Here is a 21,246-nt window from a genome sequence, read left to right as displayed (position 1 = left end):
CTAATATGGTATTTGCTTATACAACTTTACACTTCGGTACCATATTTCTCTAACACACAAATTACACAGCTATCTGATCATGTAACTGAGAGAGACAAACACTTATTTTACTATATCAGTGACAGATGTTTACGTAATTACACCGTTAGATAACTTCACACTTACGAAATTGTATTTTGTCTGTACTGTGTGAACTCTTCATATTTTTTCGGAACCATTGTGATACTATGAGAGCTTTGAATGATGTATTTGGTATGAGATCATGATTTTTAAAGTACGTTTGAGGCAGCTGACACTTTTGACATGAGCAGAGAATTTTTTTAGGTTTTGATATTATTGCAGAAAGCTACGACGTTTTTGAGATTTGACTGAGGTGTTATGATGTTATTATTACGACGACGATGTGTATTATGCTGTTGAGGTATGTTTATGATCAATAAGATGATGATACCGTATCTGAGGAATTTGATTATGCTACATGTTTCTCAGGATGAAATATTGAAGAAGTGTCGACGAATATGTATATGTATAATAAGGTAAGGAATAATGAATAGTGGTTAGGGACTCTGATTTATGAAAAGGATGTTGGAAACCAAGAAACGTACTTTAAGAGTTATGAAATGTGTGTGTATATGCGTGAATGTATTACAATGCAGACGAAAATTTTTTTGGACACTGTTATATCAATAGCATTTTGTTTCTACAGATTTGTAACGCAAATTCTTGACCTGTGAAATATTTTTATATCAGACTGTCACTTTAGCGGTAAATATTTCCGTAAGAAAGTTAGGTGACCACCTGCACGTAATGCGTCGCGGGCACACAGCTGTGTCAGACGCCTGGAGAAAAAGCCATTATTGCGAGCCCTTTTCAGCGGCACAGGTAGAAAAAAAAAGAAAGGGAAGGCCATTGTACGCGCTACTGACATCTCCTTGTTGAAAGCATACTGTGGAGCTCGTAATTTATGATATTTACTGAAATGCCTAATGAAACGATGAGAAACATTTCACAGCTATTGTCTTGCTAGTTAAGAAAAATGCCATATGGCTTGCTTTATGTATTTATTTACACATTTTGTTTAATATCAAGTTTCTAGCTGCACTGCAGCAATGGTTAAAATAAAATTTAATATATGTACTAATATAAATATTTTATGCCTACAGATCCAGTAAATTATTTTATGATCCATCCAAATCAAATGAGGGAGCACAAAAAGAAATTTCCCTTCACAGGAATTGCATAAATAACTTTTTTACGATTTGGTAACTTATCTACTAGCGTAAGTTTTTGTGATGCATCACTCTAATGTTAAGATGTGACATAGGTATTAGACATGGCCATTTTAGTGTAATATTTTTTCTGCTTGCGCTATGTCATGTTTAGGTATAAGTTGCTGCTGTTTGCCAGGCATAGTGTTATTGAATTTGACTTTTGCTCATTTATGCTGCTAGCTTTGCCAATTTGCATTTTTTGCATTGCTGTTTGTGTTGATTTGTTATGTGATGCTGCATTGCCTCGTCCCTTAGTTTAGCATCTGAGCTCAGTAGATTTAAGTTAGCTTAAGAGGGGGTAGCCTCTAAGAGAATGAGTTGCGATGAATTGGAAGAAATGCATTGAGAAAACATGTTTAGGTAGGATTTTCTTGGAAATAAATGTTGAGGTACGAAATGTGTGAACATTTAAATACAGAAAGCATGCTTAGATAGAATTTTTTTGGTGGAAACAACGGATGAAATAAAAGGAAAGATATATGAAGTTTTAGGTTGGACTGCAGTACCAAATGTTACACTGAAAACGAACCCTGTCCTTTCCTTTTGTGTTATCCCAGTACGTGTTTGTGTACCCTTGTGTATTTGTTTTCTTCCTGTCTCTGTGTAGTTTCATAGAATTTTTTTCTTCTTTTAATATTAAGCTACATTCACTATGATGAGGAATACTGTTATCCTCAAATATAATTGGCATTAATAATATGTTATTTACTTTGTAAAGATATTAGACATTATTCATTCTGTTTAAATGCTCATGTGTGAAGTTGATGTTTCGCAAGTTATTCTGATCTTCTATGTATGTACTCATGTCATAATTCCTGTAACACTGATGTATATGTCTATTTCTATTCTTTTGTAAAGCCTGTACTACAAATGTTATCTATATTGTTATGTTTTTAATGATGTATTTTGTACCTTTGTTATTGTATTCTTATGTTATAAAATTGTAATTGTCACCAGTTCATGATATTATTAACTTGTTAGTTACATTTCATTGCACACGTTTCTGTTGGTCATAGTATATGGACAATATGTGAGAAGTAGGGACTGATAGTGTTTGCACGTGTGTTGGTAATTCAGCAAGGGACTGGATAACAGCATTGCTGGTTCTAAGGACAATTAAAAAAAAAACTTTGTGAGTGCACAAGTGGTGGTTATGGACTTGCTATATTAACTGCAAGACTCTTCACTGGTGATTGTGCACCTGCACAATCACAACAGATGGCTGCTGGTCATCTCTACCAGGACTACAGTGGGTCTGCATCTTTGATGACCAACCAGTACCATTATCTCTACAAGGACTACAGTGGGTCTGCATCTATGATGACCCACCATGCCATTATTTCTACAAGGACTGCAGTGGGTCTGCACCTCTGGTGGCCCACCAATACCGTAATCTCTACCAGGACTACAGTGGGTCTGCTCTGTGATGACCTACCTACCAATACTCTTCAAAATTTCGAATGACTCTGCTGTGGGTTTGCTCTGTTGTGGCCCATTACCTGTCTGCATGTCAAGAGTCAAGACTGCATGGAAATCCACTACTTCCGTGTGCATTTTCTTTTACTGCTCAGACTTTGAGAAAAACACTGCTATTCTACTGTTATGTACGATTAGGACTGTCTTTATGGACTGTGAGAAAATTTTAGCTTTTGACCAACATTGTATCAATAAGTGTGTGCATTTTATATCTTTGTTGGTGTATTTGTGAAAAATTTTTGTCAAATCTGTATTGGCCAGTGCCCAACACCATTTGTAAAAATTTTTTGTGGGGAGCATGGGGGCTATGTAAGTAGGCTGTTTATGTTTTCTCTATGTAAGTAGGCTGTTTATGTTTTCTCTATGTAAGTAGGCTGTTTATGTTTTCTCTATGTAAGTAGGCTGTTTATGTTTTCTCTATGTAAGTAGGCTGTTTATGTTTTCTCTATGTAAGTAGGCTGTTTATGTTTTCTTATTGGCAACGTTACGTAGCGCTCAATATGAAAATCACTGGCTGTGCTGTGTGCGGTCTGTGGCTGGTTTGCATTGTTGTCTGCCATTGTAGTGTTGGGCAGCGACAGCTGGATGTGAACAGCGCGTAGCGTTGCGCAGTTGGAGGTGAGCCGCCAGCAGTGGTGGATGTGGGGAGAGAGATGGCGGAGGTTTGTAATTTGTCATGAACTGCTATATTTATATATGATGATATCAAGGTAAATACATTGTTCGTTCTCTATTAATATCTTTCATTTGCTAACTATCCCTATCAGTAGTTAGTGCCTTCCATAGTTTGAATCTTCTATTTAGCTGGCAGTAGTGGCGCTCGCTGTATTGCAGTAGTTTGAGCAGCGAAGATTTTTGTGAGGTAAGTGATTTGTGAAAGGTATAGTTTAATGTTAGTCAGGGCCATTCTTTTGTAGGGAATTTTGATAGTCAGATTGCGTTGCGCTAAAAATATTGTGTGTCAGGTTAAGCACAGTCTTGTACAATTGTTCTAAGTGGACGTTTCATATGTATAAATTGTACTAAGGGGATGTTTCATATGTAAGTAGGCTGTTTATGTTTTCTCTATGTAAGTAGGCTGTTTATGTTTTCTCTATGTAAGTAGGCTGTTTATGTTTTCTCTATGTAAGTAGGCTGTTTATGTTTTCTCTATGTAAGTAGGCTGTTTATGTTTTCTCTATGTAAGTAGGCTGTTTATGTTTTCTTATTGGCAACGTTACGTAGCGCTCAATATGAAAATCACTGGCTGTGCTGTGTGCGGTCTGTGGCTGGTTTGCATTGTTGTCTGCCATTGTAGTGTTGGGCAGCGACAGCTGGATGTGAACAGCGCGTAGCGTTGCGCAGTTGGAGGTGAGCCGCCAGCAGTGGTGGATGTGGGGAGAGAGATGGCGGAGGTTTGTAATTTGTCATGAACTGCTATATTTATATATGATGATATCAAGGTAAATACATTGTTCGTTCTCTATTAATATCTTTCATTTGCTAACTATCCCTATCAGTAGTTAGTGCCTTCCATAGTTTGACACACAATACTTTGTTAGCGCAACGCAATCTGACTTTCAAAATTCCCTACAAAAGAATGGCCCTGACTAACATTAAACTATACCTTTCACAAATCACTTACCTCACAAAAATCTTCGCTGCTCAAGCTACTGCAATACAGCAAGCGCCACTACTGCCAGCTAAATAAAAGATTCAAACTACTAAAGGCACTAACTACTGATAGGGATAGTTAGCAAATGAAAGATATTAATAGAGAACAAACAATGTATTTACCTTAATATCATCACAAGTCATAATATATATATCAGTTCATGACAAATTGCAAACCTCCGCCATCTCTCTCCCCACATCCACCACTGCTGGCGGCTCACCTCCAACTGCGCAACGCTACGCGCTGTTCACAGCCAGCTGCCTAACACTACAATGGCGAGTATTACAACAATGCAAAGCAGACACAGACTGCCCACAGCACAGCCAGTGATTGTCATACAGAGGTGGCGTTACCAATAAAAACCTAAACAGCCTACTTACATAGAGAAAACATAAACAGCCTACTTACATAGAGAAAACATAAACAGCCTACTTACACAGGTAACAATGCCCTGTAAGACGATGTGGTAACGCCTTAGGCCAGGTGAACTGATTGTATATTATACCACACCACAGACTTACAAATATGCGATCTTCGAAACTTGCCTAGACAATGGGATGTGGGTTCTCGTCTAACCATTGATGTGAGTTATGGGTGAAAGTGGCTTCGCCACTAAACAGTACTAATGATATTATTCGACAATTTTCAATTAACCAGTGACAAAATTCCTATATTCTACGAGGTTTCGGGATTGCAGCAAGACCGCTTTGTCTTCTTGCCACAATATTTCGGCTGGCAGCCGTTCAGGCGTCCTCAGGTGAGTATCCGCCACTGCAGACTGCTAGTTCACGGTATCTGCTTTATGCAAAAAATTGGCGAGGAGGCGCATGCGCATTGCCAGCTATCTCAGGAGCGTCCTCTATCGAAATCTGCGCCATCTGCAAATTCTGTTCCATCTGTGGCGAACAGGCGCATGAGTAAAGGTAAAACTACATGTTCGTACTCTGTCGGAACGCGTGCTCACGGCGCTAAAAACAGACGTCAGATAAGGAGCTGTTCAAGTCCAGGGCGTTCCTTCCATACGTCGACAACCTTTCGTCTAAAGCAGGTAGGATCCTAAGGAAACATCAAGTTTAAGCAATCTCCCGAACACCGGCGAAAATCAGTGCTCATCTTGGTTCAGTAAAGGACGATCTTGGACTGCGGAAGGCCGGAATTCACAAACTATCTTGCCAGTGTGGCAAAGGTTACGTATGTCACGCGATACGCGCAGTACATGAAAGGTGCGTTGAACATGAGCGCCACACTCGCATTTCGCAGCCTATTAAGTTGGCCGAATTTAAGCATTATATTACCACAGGACACTCTATGGATTATTCTGCCACAAAAATCTTGAACCCGGCGAGATCGTTTTGGGATTCAGTAATTAACACAAGATCTTACAAATCGTGACTGCAGCTTTCAACTGGACAAGGCTTGCGACCCGGTGATCTCTTTAATTTCTTCTAAGAGAAAACATTTTATTCATAATAACACGCCCAGCGACGCCAGTCGCCAATGCACATGCGCCTTCGCTCCAATTTTTCCTGTAAAGCTGACACCGCTAACTAGCAGTCTCCAATGGCAGATACTCATCTGAGGATGTCCGCCCCTGGTAGCTGAGTGGTCAGAACGACGGAATGTCATACCTAACGGCCCAGTTCGATTCCCGGCTGGGTCGGAGTTTTTCTCCGCTCAGGGTCTGGGTGTTGTGTTATCCTTATCATCATCCTATCATCCTCATCGACGCGCAAGTCGCCGAAGTGACGTCAATTCGAAAGCCTTGCGCCAGGCGAACGGTCTACCCACCGGGAGGCACTATCCACACGACATTTCCATTTACCTGAAGATGCCTGAACGGCCGCCAGCCGAAATATTATGGCAAGAAGTCAACATGATCCGGTTGCAATCTCGAAACCTCGTAGAATATTCGAAACGCCGGGGCAAACTTCAAGAATCACGACAAAATTCCTATCGGGTACATCAATCCCCTCCCAAAGGTGTTGAATCTGCTATAAATGATAAGCATAAATACGTGTAGAAATTATGCGTCTGATTTTTGAAGGAGTACATTCTAGCAGTTAAATGTCTTCTGCCTCATCCAAAATCTTTATTCTTTCGGATATCATATGGTTGCTGGACTTTTTTGCGTCTTACAAGCAGTTTAATGAAAACGCGAGTAAACGGTCTTGAATTTGGTATCTACTGTTAGGAAATTATCTGCCATATTTCCCACAAGCAGTAGTAATATTTTGTTACTTTTATGGCAAATTAGTGACAGTGAAATTGTAGTATTGTGCAAAACGTAACAAGCCCTGCTGCTGGCGATCCTATTACAAGATGTAGACGTCTCGGTTGAAAATTACTGCGTCACAATCCATCTGGAGCCAGCATGTTCGATTCCTACTGGCTGAGTGGAGCCGTACCTCATAAGAGAGTGAGGATTTTCCTAACCCCTGATTTTCCGAAAGGTTTGAGGCAGCAGCTCCAGTGTCATTGTTAAAAGTTGGGTGCGGTTTGTTGTCGAGAACGGACACGTATGTGACGGACGAACCTAATCGATTTCGTTCTCGAGTTTAAGGTTTTGATAATATGTAGTGCGCATAAATCGCTTCACTGTTCAGAATGTTTATGACTAAGTGTTGTTAAGCGTTATCGGGTTTGTGTGGCAGCGATTTAGACGAGTGACAGATTGTGTTTTGTTATGGTAACGGGGCTGTGGCAAAACTTACACCCCAGAATTAAGGGATGACTAATATTTTATCAGGTGAAATTATTCGAGTCGTGAATAATGTAATGTAACACAATAAGAATGCCTGATCAGATTTAGAAAGGGACAAATGGCCCTATACTCAGCAGGATAATTAAGTCAATAGATCAATAAAAAACAAATGAAGACTGGAAATGGAAAAAGTTGTGTCAAATCCGACAGTTTGTCACGAGAGCTAAAAAAAGTCAATGTACATTACACGTAACTGATTTCTGTCCACACAGAGTTGTGCTGCGGGAAACTGATCGATTCTAAGTACCAATAAGAAAGTTTTTAGAAGTTGATTCTTTTAAAGAAGAAAACAGCAACCAGCCACTGTTAATAATACTACTCATTACACAAATAGCGCCATTAGCGGTTTCGAACTCACAGATTCATCTTCAGACGCCTGATTACATTACATTTATTGTTGATCACATTAGTTGTTGGAAAAGAAGCAGCCAACAAAAGTAAATGTGATGAAACGTGGGCAGCCGTCTGAAGATGAACCTGCCTGTTCGAAACCGGTAACGGCACTGTTTGTTAAAGGAAATACTGTTACCAACAATGGCTGTTTTTTCGCATGTATCAACTTGTATTATGTACACAGACACTGTCTCATAAATGTCAGTTTTCGACAAAAAAAAAAAAAGCAGGAAGTATTCTTCCCCAAATGAAACTCTAGGGTTCCAGACACATCTATGATGTATACAGGGTGGTCCATTGATCGTGACCGAGCCAAATATGCCACGAAATAAGCGTCAAACGAAAAAACTACAAGGACCGAAACTTGTCTAGCTTGAAGGGGGAAACCGGATGGCACTATGGTTGACCAACTAGATGGCGCTGCCATAGGTCAAACGGATATAAACTGCGTTTTTTTAAATAGGAACCCCCAATTTTTTATTACATATTCATGTAGTACGTAAAGAAATATGAATGATTTAGTTGGAAAACTTCTTTCGCTTTGTGATAGATGGCGCCGTAATAATCACAAACATATGGCTCACAATTTTAGACGAACAGTTGGTAACAGGTAGGTGTTTTAAATTAAAATACAGAACGTGGGTACGTTTGAACATTTTATTTCGGTTGTTCCAATATGATACATGTACCATTGTGAATTTATCATTTCTGAGAACGCATGCTGTTACAGCGTGATTACTTGTAAATACCACATTAATGCAATAAATGCTCAAAATTATGTCCGTCAAACTCAATGCATTTGGCAGTACGTGTAACGACATTCCTCTCTACAGCGGGTAGTTCGCCTTCCTTAAAGTTCGCACATGCATTGACAATGCGCTGACGCATGTTGTCAGGTGTTGTCGGCGGATCACGATAGCAAATATCCTTCAACTTTCGCCACAGAAAGAAATCCGGGGACGTCAGATACGGTGAACGTGCGGGCCACGGTATGGTGCTTCGACGACCAATCAACTTGTCATGAAGTATGCTATTCAATACCGCTTCAATCGCACGCGAGCTATGTGCCGGACATCCCTCATGTTGGCAGTACCATTTAGATTGCCTTCGATAAAATGGGGGCCAATTATCCTTCCTCCCGTAACGCCGCACCATACATTAACCCGCTAAGGTCGCTGACGTTCCACTTGTCGCAGCCATCGTGGATTTTCCGTTACCCAATAGTGCATATTATGTCGGTTTACGTTACAGCTGTTGGTGAATGACGCTTCGTCGCTAAATAGAACGCGTGCAAAAAATCTGTCATCCTCCCGTAATTTCTCTTGTGCCCAGTGGCAGAACTGAACACGACGTTCAAAGTCGTTGCCATGCAATTCCTGGTGCACAGAAATATGGTAGGGTGCAATCGATGTTGATGTAGCATTCTCAACACCGACGTTTGTGAGATGGCCGATTCTCGCGCAATTTGTCTGCTACTGATGTGCGGATTAGCCGCGACAGCAGCTAAAACACCTACTTCGGCGTCATCATTTGTTGTAAGTCGTGGTTGACGTTTCACATGTGGCTGAACACTTCCTGTTTCCTTAAATTACGTAACTATCCCGCAAACGGTCCGGACACTTGGATGATGTCGTCCAGGATACCGAGCAGCATACATAGCACACACCCGTTGGGCATTTTGATCACAATAGCCATACATCAACACGATATCGACTTTTTCCGCAACTGCTAAACGATGCATTTTAACACGGGTAATGTATCACGAATCAAATACCGTCCTCACTGGCGGAATGTTACGTGATACCACGTAGTTATACGTTTGTGACTATTATAGCGCCATCTATCACAAAGAGAAAAAAGTGGTCCAACTAAAACATTTATATTTCTTTGCGTACTACATGAATATGTAAAAATAATGGGAGTTCCTATTTAAAAAAACGCAGTTGATACCCGTTTGACTTATGACAGAGCCATCTAGCGGGCCAACCAGCTATGGTTGGCCCGCTAGACGAGTTTCTTTCTTTGTAGTTTCTTCGTTTGACGCTTATTTCGTGAGATATTTGGCCCGGTCACTATCAATGGACCACGCTGTATATGCAGACTGAATTAGCGGATGAAAATTTGTACTAAAACTGGGATCCAAACCCAGATCTCTGAAACTACAGAGTTTCGATTGATTAAGAAGCCCATGTTTGGGTTTCACGCAAGTCCCCCGTTTCGTTCGCTGGAGAGATGCTGTTTCAATACAATTGGTGAAACTCTGCAATGCTGTTGGAGGAATATCAAGTGGGCAGAGGTGCGGAAGTGAATTTGGGCTGAGGAGGGAGGCATGCTAGGGTAGTCTGGCCAGTTGTGAAAAGCCGCTGTGCCAGGGTGACAGTAGTTAGCGCATATGCCTGATGAGCAGGAGACCCAGGTTCAGATCTCGCCCTTGGTACAAATATTTATTCCTCATTTCAGTCTGCATATATACACTACTGGCCATTAAAATTGCTACACCACGAAGATGACGCGAAATCTAAACGACAGGAAGAGGATGCTGTGATATCCAAACCATTAGCTTCTCAGAGTATTCACACAAGGTTGGCGCCGGTGGCGTCACCTACAACATGAGGAAAGTTTCCAATCAATTTCTCATACACAAACAGCAGTTGACCGGCTTTGCCTGGTGAAACGTTGTTGTGATGCCTCGTGTAAGGAGGAGAAATGCGTACCATCACGTTTCCGACTTTGATAAAGGTCGGATTGTAGCTTATCGCGATTGCGGTTCATCGTATCGCGACATTGCTGCTCGCATTGGTCGAGATCCAATGACTGTTAGCAGAATATGGAATCGGTGGTTCCAGGAGGGTAATACGAAACGCCGTGCTGAATCCCAACGGCCTCTTATCACTAGCAGTCGAGATGACAGGCATCTTATCCACATGGCTGTAACGGATCGTGCAGCCACGTCTCGATCCCCGAGGCAACAGATGGAGACGTTTTCAAGTGTTCAACCATCTGCACGAACAGTTTGACGACGTTTGCAGCAGCATGGACTATCAGCTCGGAGACCATGGCTGCGGTTAGCCTTGAGGCTGCATCACAGGTAGGATCGCCTGCGATGCTGTACTCAACGACGAACCTGGGTGCACGAATGGCAAAACGTCATTTTTTCGGATGAATCCAGATTCTGTTTACAGCATCATGATGATCGCATCCGTGTTTGGCAACATCGCGGTGAACGCACATTGGAAGCGTGTATTCGTCATCGTCCTACTGGCGTATCACCCGGCGTGATGGTATGGGGTGCCGTTGGTTGCACGTCTCGGTCACCTCTTGTTCGCAATGACGGCACTTTGAACAGTGGACGTTACATTTCAGATGTGTTACGACCCGTGGCTCTACCCTTTATTCGATCCCTGCGAAACCCCACATTTCAGCAGGATAATTCACGACCGCTTGTTGCAGGTCCTATACGGGCCATTCTGGATACAGAAAATGTTCGGCTGCTGCCATGGCCATCACATTCTCCAGATCTCTCACCAATTGAAAACGTCTGGTCAATGGTGGCCGAGCAACTGGCTCGTCACAATACGCCAGTCACTACTCTTGATGAACTGCGGTATCGTGTTGCAGCTGCACGGGCAGCTGTACCTGTACACTCCATCCAAGTTCTGTTTGACTCAATGCCCAGGCGTATCAAGGCCGTTATTACGGCCAGAGGTGGCTGTTCTGGGTACTGATTTCTCAGGATCTATGCACCCAAACTGCGTGAAAATATAATCACATGTCAGTTCTAGTATAATATATTTGTCCAATGAATACCCGTTTATCATCTACGTTTCTTCTTGGTGTAGGAATTTTAATGGCTAGTAGTGTATAATACATCAAGTACGCTTTTGTTTCAAGTGACTTAGTACTGAGGCACTACATTTTATTTGAAGTAATGCAAGCACAGAAATACAGCAGCTATAGACAACAAAAACACTTCTCAGATATTTTAAATTATGAAACTCCACAGAAAAACAAAGCTTGTCACATAGGCGATGCGCCATCTACTAAACTCATTTTCCCAGATTTTCTCCATGGTTTGGTACCTGGGTCAGGTTTAGGGACATGCAATAGAGTACCGAGAACACAACAGCTCTGAAAATACGCTTCGTGATAAAAACGGCGCTTACAACGTTTTCGTTGCCCACCCTTCAAGTAATTGAATAATCAGGAAATTGCGACGCTGATAGGAAATGTTGTTGTTGTTGTTGTGGTCTTCAGTCCTGAGACTGGTTTGATGCAGGTCTCCATGCTACTCTATCCTGTACAAGCTTCTTCATCTCCCAGTACCAACTGCAGCCTACATCCTTCTGAATCTGCTTAGTGTATTCATCTCTTGGTCTCCCTCTACGATATTTACCCTCCACGCTGCCCTCCAATACCAAATTGGTGATCCCTTGATGCTTCAGAACATGTCCTACCAACCGATCCCTTCTTCTAGTCAAGTTGTGCCACAAACTCCTCTTCTCCCGTCCTATTCAGTACCTCCTCATTAGTTATGTGTTCTACCAATCTAATCTTCAGCATTCTTCTGTAGCACCACATTTCGAAAGCTTCTATTCTCTTCTTGTCCAAACTATTTATCGTCCATGTTTCACTTCCATACAAGGCTACACTCCATACAAATACTTTCAGAAACGACTTCCTGACACTTAAATCTATACTCGATGTTGACAAATTTCTCTTCTTCAGAAACGCTTTCCTTGCCATTGACAGTCTACATTTTATATCCTCTCTACTTCGACCATCACCAGTTATTTTGCTCCCCAAATAGGAAAAGTCCTTACTACTTTAAGTGTCTCATTTTTTAATCTAATTCCTGATTACCTGATTTAATTCGACTACATTCCATTATCCTCGTTTTGCTTTTGTTGATGTTCATCTTATATCCTCTTTTCAAGACACATAGTAAATAAAAATAAGAAATAAAAAAGAATTTTCGAGTTCATTGCATGTCGGATGGTTTATTTGGCAAGTGTGTACACATTAGTGGCGGCGGTCAGCCCCTGTTCCTGCCGCGGCGCCTGGAGTACCTCTCCACCGTCTCCGTGTCGGTGTCTGTGGTGGTGGAGTTTGTGCCGGAGTCTGAGGGGGGGCGGCGCCGCCCGCAGCCCCTGGGGGGCGGGCCCCTGCCGTGGGGGCCACCCCTCGGAGGCGGTCGGCCGCGCCGGGGTGGACCGCGGGAGCTGGACTCGTCTTCATCGTCTTCGTCCTCGTCGTCGTCGTCGTCGTCGTCAGAGCTGTCCTCGCTGCTGCTGCTGTCCGAAGTCGAGTCCCGCCGCTGTCGCATCGCGTGCTCTACATCTTCGTCCTCTGCAACCAACGTAAAGGCGTCCGTGACATCACAGGCACACACGTCCTTCTCATCTCACTAGGGAAGGAGACTACCCATTAATGACAAGCGATACGAAGGAGAGAAGAAAAACGACACTCTTTAAATGTTTTTATTAAAGTCTTTGATCACAATATCAATTATTTAGACGATAACCGGTTTCAGTCCGTAATGACCATCCTCAGATCTTTTTTACGCCATGTCCTAAAGTGATAAGGTCATAACGTCATCGTCAAAACATATAAGTACAGGGTGTTACAAAAAGGTACGGCCAGACTTTCACGACACATTCCTCACATACAAAGAAAGAAAATATGTTATGTGGACATGTCTCCGGAAACGCTTACTTTCCATGTTAGAGCTCATTTTATTACTTCTCTTCAAATCACATTAATCATGGAATGGAAACACACAACAACAGAACGTACCAGCGTGGCTTCAAACACTTTGTTACAGGAAATGTTCAAAATGTCCTCCGTTAGCGAGGATACATGCATCCACCCTCCGTCGCATGGAATCCCTGATGCGCTGATGCAGCCCTGGAGAATGGTGTATTGTATCACAGCCGTCCACAATACGAGCACGAAGAGTCTCTACATTTGGTACCGGGGTTGCGTAGACAAGAGCTTTCAAATGCCCTCATAAATGAAAGCCAAGAGAGCTGAGGTCAGGAGAGCGTGGAGGCCATGGAATTCGTCCGCCTCTACCAATCCATCGGTCACCGAATCTGTTGTTGAGAAGCGTACGAACACTTCGACTGAAATGTGCAGGAGCTCCATCGTGCATGAACCGCATGTTGTGTCGTACTTGTAAAGGCACATGTTCTAGCAGCACAGGTAGAGTATCCCGTATGAAATCATGATAACGTGCTCTATTGAGCGTAGGTGGAAGAACATGGGGCCCAATCAAGACTTCACCAACAATGCCTGCCCAAACGTTCACAGCAAATCTGTGTTGATGACGTGATTGCACAATTGCGTGCGGATTCTCGTCAGCCCACACATGTTGATTGCGAAAATTTACAATTTGATCACGTTGGAATGAAGCCTCATCCGTAAAGACAACATTTGCACTGAAATGAGGATTGACACATTGTTGGATGAACCATTCGCAGAAGTGTACCCGTGGAGGCCAATCAGCTGCTGATAGTACCTGCACACGCTGTACATGGTACGGAAACAACCGGTTCTCCCGTAGCATTCTCCATACAGTGACGTGGTCAACGTTACCTTGTACAGCAGCAACTTCTCTGACGCTGACTTTAGGGTTATCGTCAACTGCACGAAGAATTGCCTCGTCAATTGCAGGTGTCCTCGTCGTTCTAGGTCTTCCCCAGTTGCGAGTCTTAGGCTGGAATGTTCCGTGCTCCCTAAGACGCCGATCAATTGCTTCGAACGTCTTCCTGTCGGGACACCTTCGTTCTGGAAATCTGTCTCGATACAAACGTACCGCGCCACGGCTATTGCCCCGTGCTAATCCATACATCAAATGGGCATCTGCCAACTCCGCATTTGTAAACAAACATTGCACTGACTGCAAAACCACGTTCGTGATGAACACTAACCTGTTGATGTTACGTACTGATGTGCTTGATGCTAGTACTGTAGAGCAATGAGTCACATGTCAACACAAGCACCGAAGTCAACATTACCTTCCTTCAATTGGGCCAACTGGCGGTGAATCGAGGAAGTACAGTACATACTGACGAAGCTAAAATGAGCTCTAACGTGGAAATTAAGCTTTTCCGGACACATGTCCACATAATATCTTTTCTTTATTTGTGTGTGAGGAATGTTTCCTGGAAGTTTGGCCGTACCTTTTTGTAACATCCTGTATAATCAGCACATTATTTATATGTTTTAACGATGCCAGTATGGCCTTATCACTTTAGGACATGGTGTAAAAAAGATCTGAGGGTGGTCACTAAGGACTGAAACCGGTCGTCGTCTAAAGAATTGATATTGTGATCAAAGACTGGAATAAAAAACATTTGACAGTATTGAATCACTCTTTGTATACGCGGCCATGTCGCAGTTGCTGAAACGACACTCTTTATTTAATACAGTGTCTTACTTAACAATTTCGCCGCCCGTGTTAGCCGCGCTGTCACAGGTGCCTTGCCACGGTTCGCACGGCTCCCCCCGTCGAAAGTTCGAGTCTTCCCTTGGGCAAGGGTGTGTGTGTCGTCCCTAGTTAGTTTAAGTTAGATTAAGTAGTGTGTAAGCCTAGTGACTGATGACTTTAGCAGTTTGGTCCCATAGGAACGTACCACAAATTTCCAAATAGTTAACAATTTCACTCAAAAAGTTTTGCCGTTAGGAGGATACCAGTGACCGGTTTTTGCCTCGATTAATAGAGAAAAACGCGACTCAGAGATCGCCAGCGCTGCTCTAGAGTGCTTGAATTGAGTTTTTCGGATACTGGTGGTGGAAGAAAATTGCTTCGCCAATAATTTCAAAGAACATTTCTCGTGGAGACAATCAGCGGTCTAGCTCAAATACTTTAAGAATGGATTAAAAACTCTCTTGGCACGAATGAGATATTTATTTGAATGGTAACCGGTTCGATCAGAATGTGGCCTTCTTCAGAGTTTTTACGTGTGCTGTCGCTCCGTGAACGTCAGCGACTAGTTGACATCCGGGAGCCACGAACGTCAGCTGTTCGTTGACGTTCGCGGAGCCACAACACCTACTCCGTTCACCGACACCACCTACCATCAATGTGTAAATGGTCTGAAGATGGTCACTTTCTGACCGAAACCGTTTACCATTCAAACAAATATCTCGTTCCGGTCAAGACTGTTTTTCAATGCATTCTGTGTTTCACCGGCTGGGTTACGAGAGGTGATGGCGTACAGTTTCTAATCAACAAATTCGCAACAATACTCTGGCTTGAATTCCAAACATCTCTTCGGTACTTCACTGAAGTGAGTGTGATGGCTTGGTGATCCATTCATAGGATGGGAAGGTTGAGCTCAGTGATCACCATGATGCTGTTCGAAAGTAGTAGGCCGGGTATTAGCAACGCGCTTCACCCTCAGATTTCCCTTGCCTTGGGGTAAACCATCATCAGTACTGGAAGTGTTTGTTGCTCAAAAACATGCTGTAAGAATAATGTGTGATGCTCACTCACGATCATCTTGTAGACATCTCTCTAAGGAGTCTTGACTTCTGCTTCACGATATATTTACTCCGTCATGAAGGTTCTTGTATACAATCCATTACAGATCAAAAGAAACAACGACATGCATAATTACAATACCAGAAGAAAAAAATTATTACTCAACATTAAGGCTGTCTTTAGCGCGAAAAGGGTTGTACAATGCTGCCACAAAATTTTTTTATCACTTTCCCAATGTCTGACGGACAAGAAAGTAAAATTTGAAAACAAACTAAAAAAGTTTCTGCCTGGCGACGCCTTCTACTGTGCACAAGGATTTCAAATTTTGTAATGTGTAAAAGGTGGTGGCTGGGAATTAATAACTCATAACAGTATTTAAAAAATAGACGATCAACATACAAACAAGTTTATGGCTACATGTGAAAGTGTTGTGCAGAATGACTCGTTCCACATCATTATGGCTAGTCGTTCATACGATACAAAGAACAAACAGCTAACTAATTTTCATCCATAACAACTCAAATATAACAACATATTATACAAGCGCTCATTACAGTCAGCCTCTTGGCACAAATACACACATGACACATCATGACATGTCGGAGGAAGGCAACGGCAAACGTGTACAGAATGACAATGTTCGTTTTCTGTATCTGCCTCCCAAACTCACTTCATGATCATGGCTTGACTCTAATAGTGAGAATACCTTGCGGGAATACGAGCAGACAAATTCCTCAAAAACCACCCATATCTCGACACGTCATTTTCAAATCACGAACGAGAGCCTTGCCTGCCTTTTATTTCTTTATTGTTCTTTCATTCTTCGTCCCTCTTCCCGCATAGGGCAGGCTGGCAACGGTAAAACACACCGCTCTTGAGCCAGAATCGTTTATGTCAAGGCTGTTCGGAAAGTAAGGTCCTATCGATCACGAAATGAAAACCACTGTGAAAATCAAAAACGTGTTGTTTGCAGCAGTTAGTTACACTTTCCAGCTACTCCTCTACATAGTTTCCGCTCCGACTTAGACATCTATCATAGCGTTGTACCAACTTTCCAATACCTCGTCATTGAAATCAGCCGGCTGTGCTTTCGCCAGTTCCCTACAATGGTCTACGGCCTGTTGTCCGTGCCAAAATGTTTTCTTCGTAGCCAGCGGGTCGTGTGATCAGACATTAAGCTCAGGGGGGACGAATTACGCGCTGTATTTTGGATGATCATACACCTCCCACAGAAAACGCCGTAGGAGCTTCTTCATTGCCACTGCAGAGTGAGGCCATAATTGCCACGTAGAGGGAAACACATGACAAGTACGTTATGTGGGCTGCATGTCATCAGGCGAAATCTCTCACCAGGCTCTCATACATTGCGGAAGACACTATTTTCTAGCCTTCTGTACGTGCTCACTGTGCACTCAGAACTGAAAAGAGCGACTTGATGCGATCGATGGGCACAATGTAAGTAGGCTGTTTAGGTTTTTATGTTGGTAACGCCACGTAGCACTCTGTATGAAAATCACTGGCTGTGCTGTGTGCAGTCTGTGGCTGGTTGGCATTGTTGGAATATTCGCTATTGTAGTGTTGGGCAGCTGGATATGAACAGCGCGTAGCGTTGCGCAGTTGGAGGTGAGCCGCCAGCAGTGGTGGATTTGGGGAGAGAGGTGGCAAAATTTTTGAGAGCGGACGATCTGGACGTGTGTACATCAGAAAGAGTAAATTTGTAATATTGGATATCATGAATGACTTTGGAACATTATTAAGGTAAATACATTGTTTGTTCCCCATCAAAATCTTTAATTTGCTGACTATGCCTGTCAGTAGTTAGTGCCTTCAGTAGTTTGAATCTTTTATTTAGCTGGCAGTATTGGCGCTCGCTGTATTGTAGTAGTTCGGGTAACAAAGATTTTTTTGAGGTAAGTGATTCATGAAAGGTATAAGTTATTGTTAGTCAGGGCCATTCTTTTGTAGGGATTATTGAAAGTCAGATTGCGTTGCGCTAAAAATATTGTGTGTCAGTTTAGTGTTGATCAGAATAAGTAAAGAGAGAAATGTCTGCGTACGTTCAGTTCTGCTCAGCTGTTTGAAAATCAAATAACGTAAGAGGTTTATCAGCACAGTAATTCATAAATTTTTCCAAGGGGATGTTTCAACACTAGAGACACTGCCCAACAGATCTGTGCAAAGCTTCACAGGATTTTCACTGTGGTTTCTATTTCGCGCCGGATCGTACCTTTCTTTCCGAATAGCCTTCATATTATGAAACAAATAAAATGTTTACATAGTTACTTAAAATTATTAAAATGTTGATTGCATATTGAAGCGTTTAAAATAATAGTTTTAAAAGTGTGAAACTCTTCAGTGCACTACAACAAGAAAGAACTTCTTCTTTTTCCTAGGCTTATTCTGGATTTGGCACTGCTATTAGTAGAGGTTGGCCATATGTGCATTCAGTCGCCAATGCTTCCATGATTTCAGAGATTCTTGAAGATGACGGTTGTTATTTGGACAAAGTTCAAAACCATAGTGCAATATGCATTAAATGAGTATGTGCCATGCAAGATCGTAAGAGAGGGAAAAGAGCCACCATGCTACAACAACCGAGTTAGAAAACTGCTACGGAAGCAAAGGGAACTTCATAGCACACATAAACATAGCCAAAGCCCTGCAGACAAACAAAAATTACACGAAGCGAAATGTAGTGTGAAGAGGGCTATGCGAGAGCGTTCAACGAATTCGAAAGTAAAGTTCTATGCTCTGACTTGCCAGAAAATCATAAGAAATTTTGTTCTTATGTCACTAGCGGTAGGTGGATCAAAACAAAATGTCCAGACACTCTGTGACCAAAATGGTACTGAAACAGAGGATGACAGACTAAAGGCCGAAATACTAAATGCATTTTTCCAAAGCTGTTTCACAGAGGAAGACTGTCCTGTAGTTCCTTCTCTAGATTGTCACACACATGACTAAATGGAAATGGTAGGTATCGAAATAGATGACAGACGGATAGAAAAACAATTCAAATCGCTCAAAAGAGGAGAGGTCGCTGGACCTGATGGGATACCAGTTCGATTTTACACAGAGTACGCGAAGGAACTTGCCCCTCTTCTTGCAGCGGTGTACCGTAGGTCTCTAGAAGAGTGTAGCGTTCCAAAAGATTGGAAAAGGGCACAGGTCATCCCCGTTTTCAAGAAGGGACGTCAAACAGATGTGCCGAACGGGTTTCGAAAGAGACGATCGTGTGAAACCCAGCTCGCGCTATTCGTCCACGAGACTCAGAGGGCCATAGACACGGGTTCCCAGGTTGATGCCGTGTTTCTTTACTTCCGCAAGGCGTTTGATACAGTTCCCCACAGTCATTTAATGAACAAAGCAAGACCATATGGACTATTAGACAAATTGTGTTATTGGATTGAAGAGTTCCTAGATAAAACAACGCAGCATGTCATTCTCAATGGAGAGAAGTCTTCCGAAGTAAGAGTGATTTCAGGTGTGTCGCAGGGGAGTATCGTAGGACCGTTGCTATTCACGATATATATAAATGACCTTGTGGATAACATCGGAAGTTCGCTGAGGCTATTTTCGGATGATGCTGTAGTATATCGAGAGGTTGTAACAATGGAAAGTTGTACAGAAATGCAGGGGGATCTGCAACGGATTGACGCATGGTGCAGGGAATGGCAATTGAATCTCATTGTAGACAAGCGTAATATGCTGCGAATACATAGAAAGAAAGATCCTTTAACATTTAGCTACAATGTAGCAGGTCAGCAACTGGAAGCAGTTAATTCCATAAATCTGGTAGTTAGCATTAGAAGTGATTTAAAATGGAATGACCATATAAAATTAATCGTCGGTAAGCAGATGCCAGACTGAGCTTCATTGGAGGAATTCTAAGGAAATGCAGTCCGAAAAGAAAGGGTTACAGTACACTTGTTCGCCCACTGCTTGAATACTGCTCACCAACGTGGGATCCGTATCAGATAGGGTTGATAGAAGAGATAGAGAAGATCCAACGGAGAGCAGCGCGCTTCGTTACAGGATCATTTAGTAATCGCGAAAACGTTACGGAGATGATAAATAAACTCCAGTGGAAGACTCTGCAAGAGAAATGCTCAGTAGCTCTGTAGGGGCTTTTGTTGAAATTTCGAGAACATACCTTCACCGAGGAGTCAAGCAGTATATTGCTCCCTCCTACGTATATCTCGCGAAAAGACCATGAGGATAAAATCAGAGAGATCAGAGCCCACACAGAGGCATACCGACAATCTTTCTTTCACGAACAATACGGGACTGGAATAGAAGGGAGAACCGATAGACTTACCAAGGTACCCTCCGTCACACACCACCAGGTGGCTTGCGGAGTATGGACGTAGATGTAGATTATCCTTGATAGCTTCTAGAATCAGCTTTAGGTGAAGACTACAAAGATATTCTTCAGCCTCGTAAGTATCGTCCTGTAGGGACCACGAAAACAATATTATACTAATAAAGCAGGTCCAGAAGCATTTAAGCAGTAAGTCTTCCTGCACTCCATACAGTACTGGAAGAGGAACAAGCTATAACATGTGGTACCATGCTATGTACCCTCCGCCGCGCACTTCACAGTGGTTTCCACAGACCACATACAGATACTGCGGTTCAATAAGCGCCGTAAAATGCAGCCACAGTTACATTATGTGTTGAAAATTGTTTCCAGGTGCCTCAACACATTCGCGTACGGCCGTAGCATGTTCCTCCTCATACGTTCACATCGGCCACGCTGCATCCGGACAGTGTCAATGGCTGCATGAATACGCTGCTCCAGTGTCTCTACATCTGCAATGGGCTCTGCATACACGATGCTTTTGGGATGGCCCTTTAACCAGAAATTGAACGGGTTGAGATCCGGTGGACGAGCAGCCCATGCAACTGGACCCCCTCGCCCAATCCATCGGCCAGGAAAGACACGATTGAGATGCGTCCGGACGTTAACGGCGAAGTGGGGTGGAGCACGATCATACAGCAGTAACATAATCCATCGAATCATCAATGGCACTTCTTCCAGTAGAGTAGGCACTAAACGCTGATAGTTCCGGCCTCTTAGGCTCCAAAACACGGTCGCCAATTATCCTGGCCCACACATTCCGGCTGCACAGATGCTATAATAAGCTGTCACCATACCATGTGTTCTGCATACTACCCAACATTTGAAGATACCACTCCGAGTAAA

General features: G+C 42.7%; 1 protein-coding gene across 5 annotated transcripts in view; it reads right to left on the bottom strand.

The window, feature by feature from the left end:
- Nucleotides 1–12,532: 12,532 nt before the first annotated feature.
- Nucleotides 12,533–21,246, bottom strand: part of LOC124789790 (proline-rich proteoglycan 2-like) — a 105,824-nt gene continuing 97,110 nt past the window's right edge. For all 5 annotated transcript variants that reach the window (XM_047257260.1, XM_047257262.1, XM_047257264.1 and 2 more), the window contains one exon: nucleotides 12,533–12,901. In XM_047257260.1, coding sequence (XP_047113216.1) covers nucleotides 12,588–12,901 — 314 coding nt within the window. In that variant the 3' untranslated portion in view covers nucleotides 12,533–12,587. The remainder of the gene's footprint in view (nucleotides 12,902–21,246) is intronic.

Source organism: Schistocerca piceifrons, chromosome 3 (genome assembly GCF_021461385.2).
Source record: "Schistocerca piceifrons isolate TAMUIC-IGC-003096 chromosome 3, iqSchPice1.1, whole genome shotgun sequence".
Lineage (NCBI taxonomy): Eukaryota > Metazoa > Arthropoda > Insecta > Orthoptera > Acrididae > Schistocerca > Schistocerca piceifrons.
The sequence above is the reverse complement of the archived record's forward strand: the minus strand, read 5'-3'. Positions and strand labels throughout refer to the sequence as shown.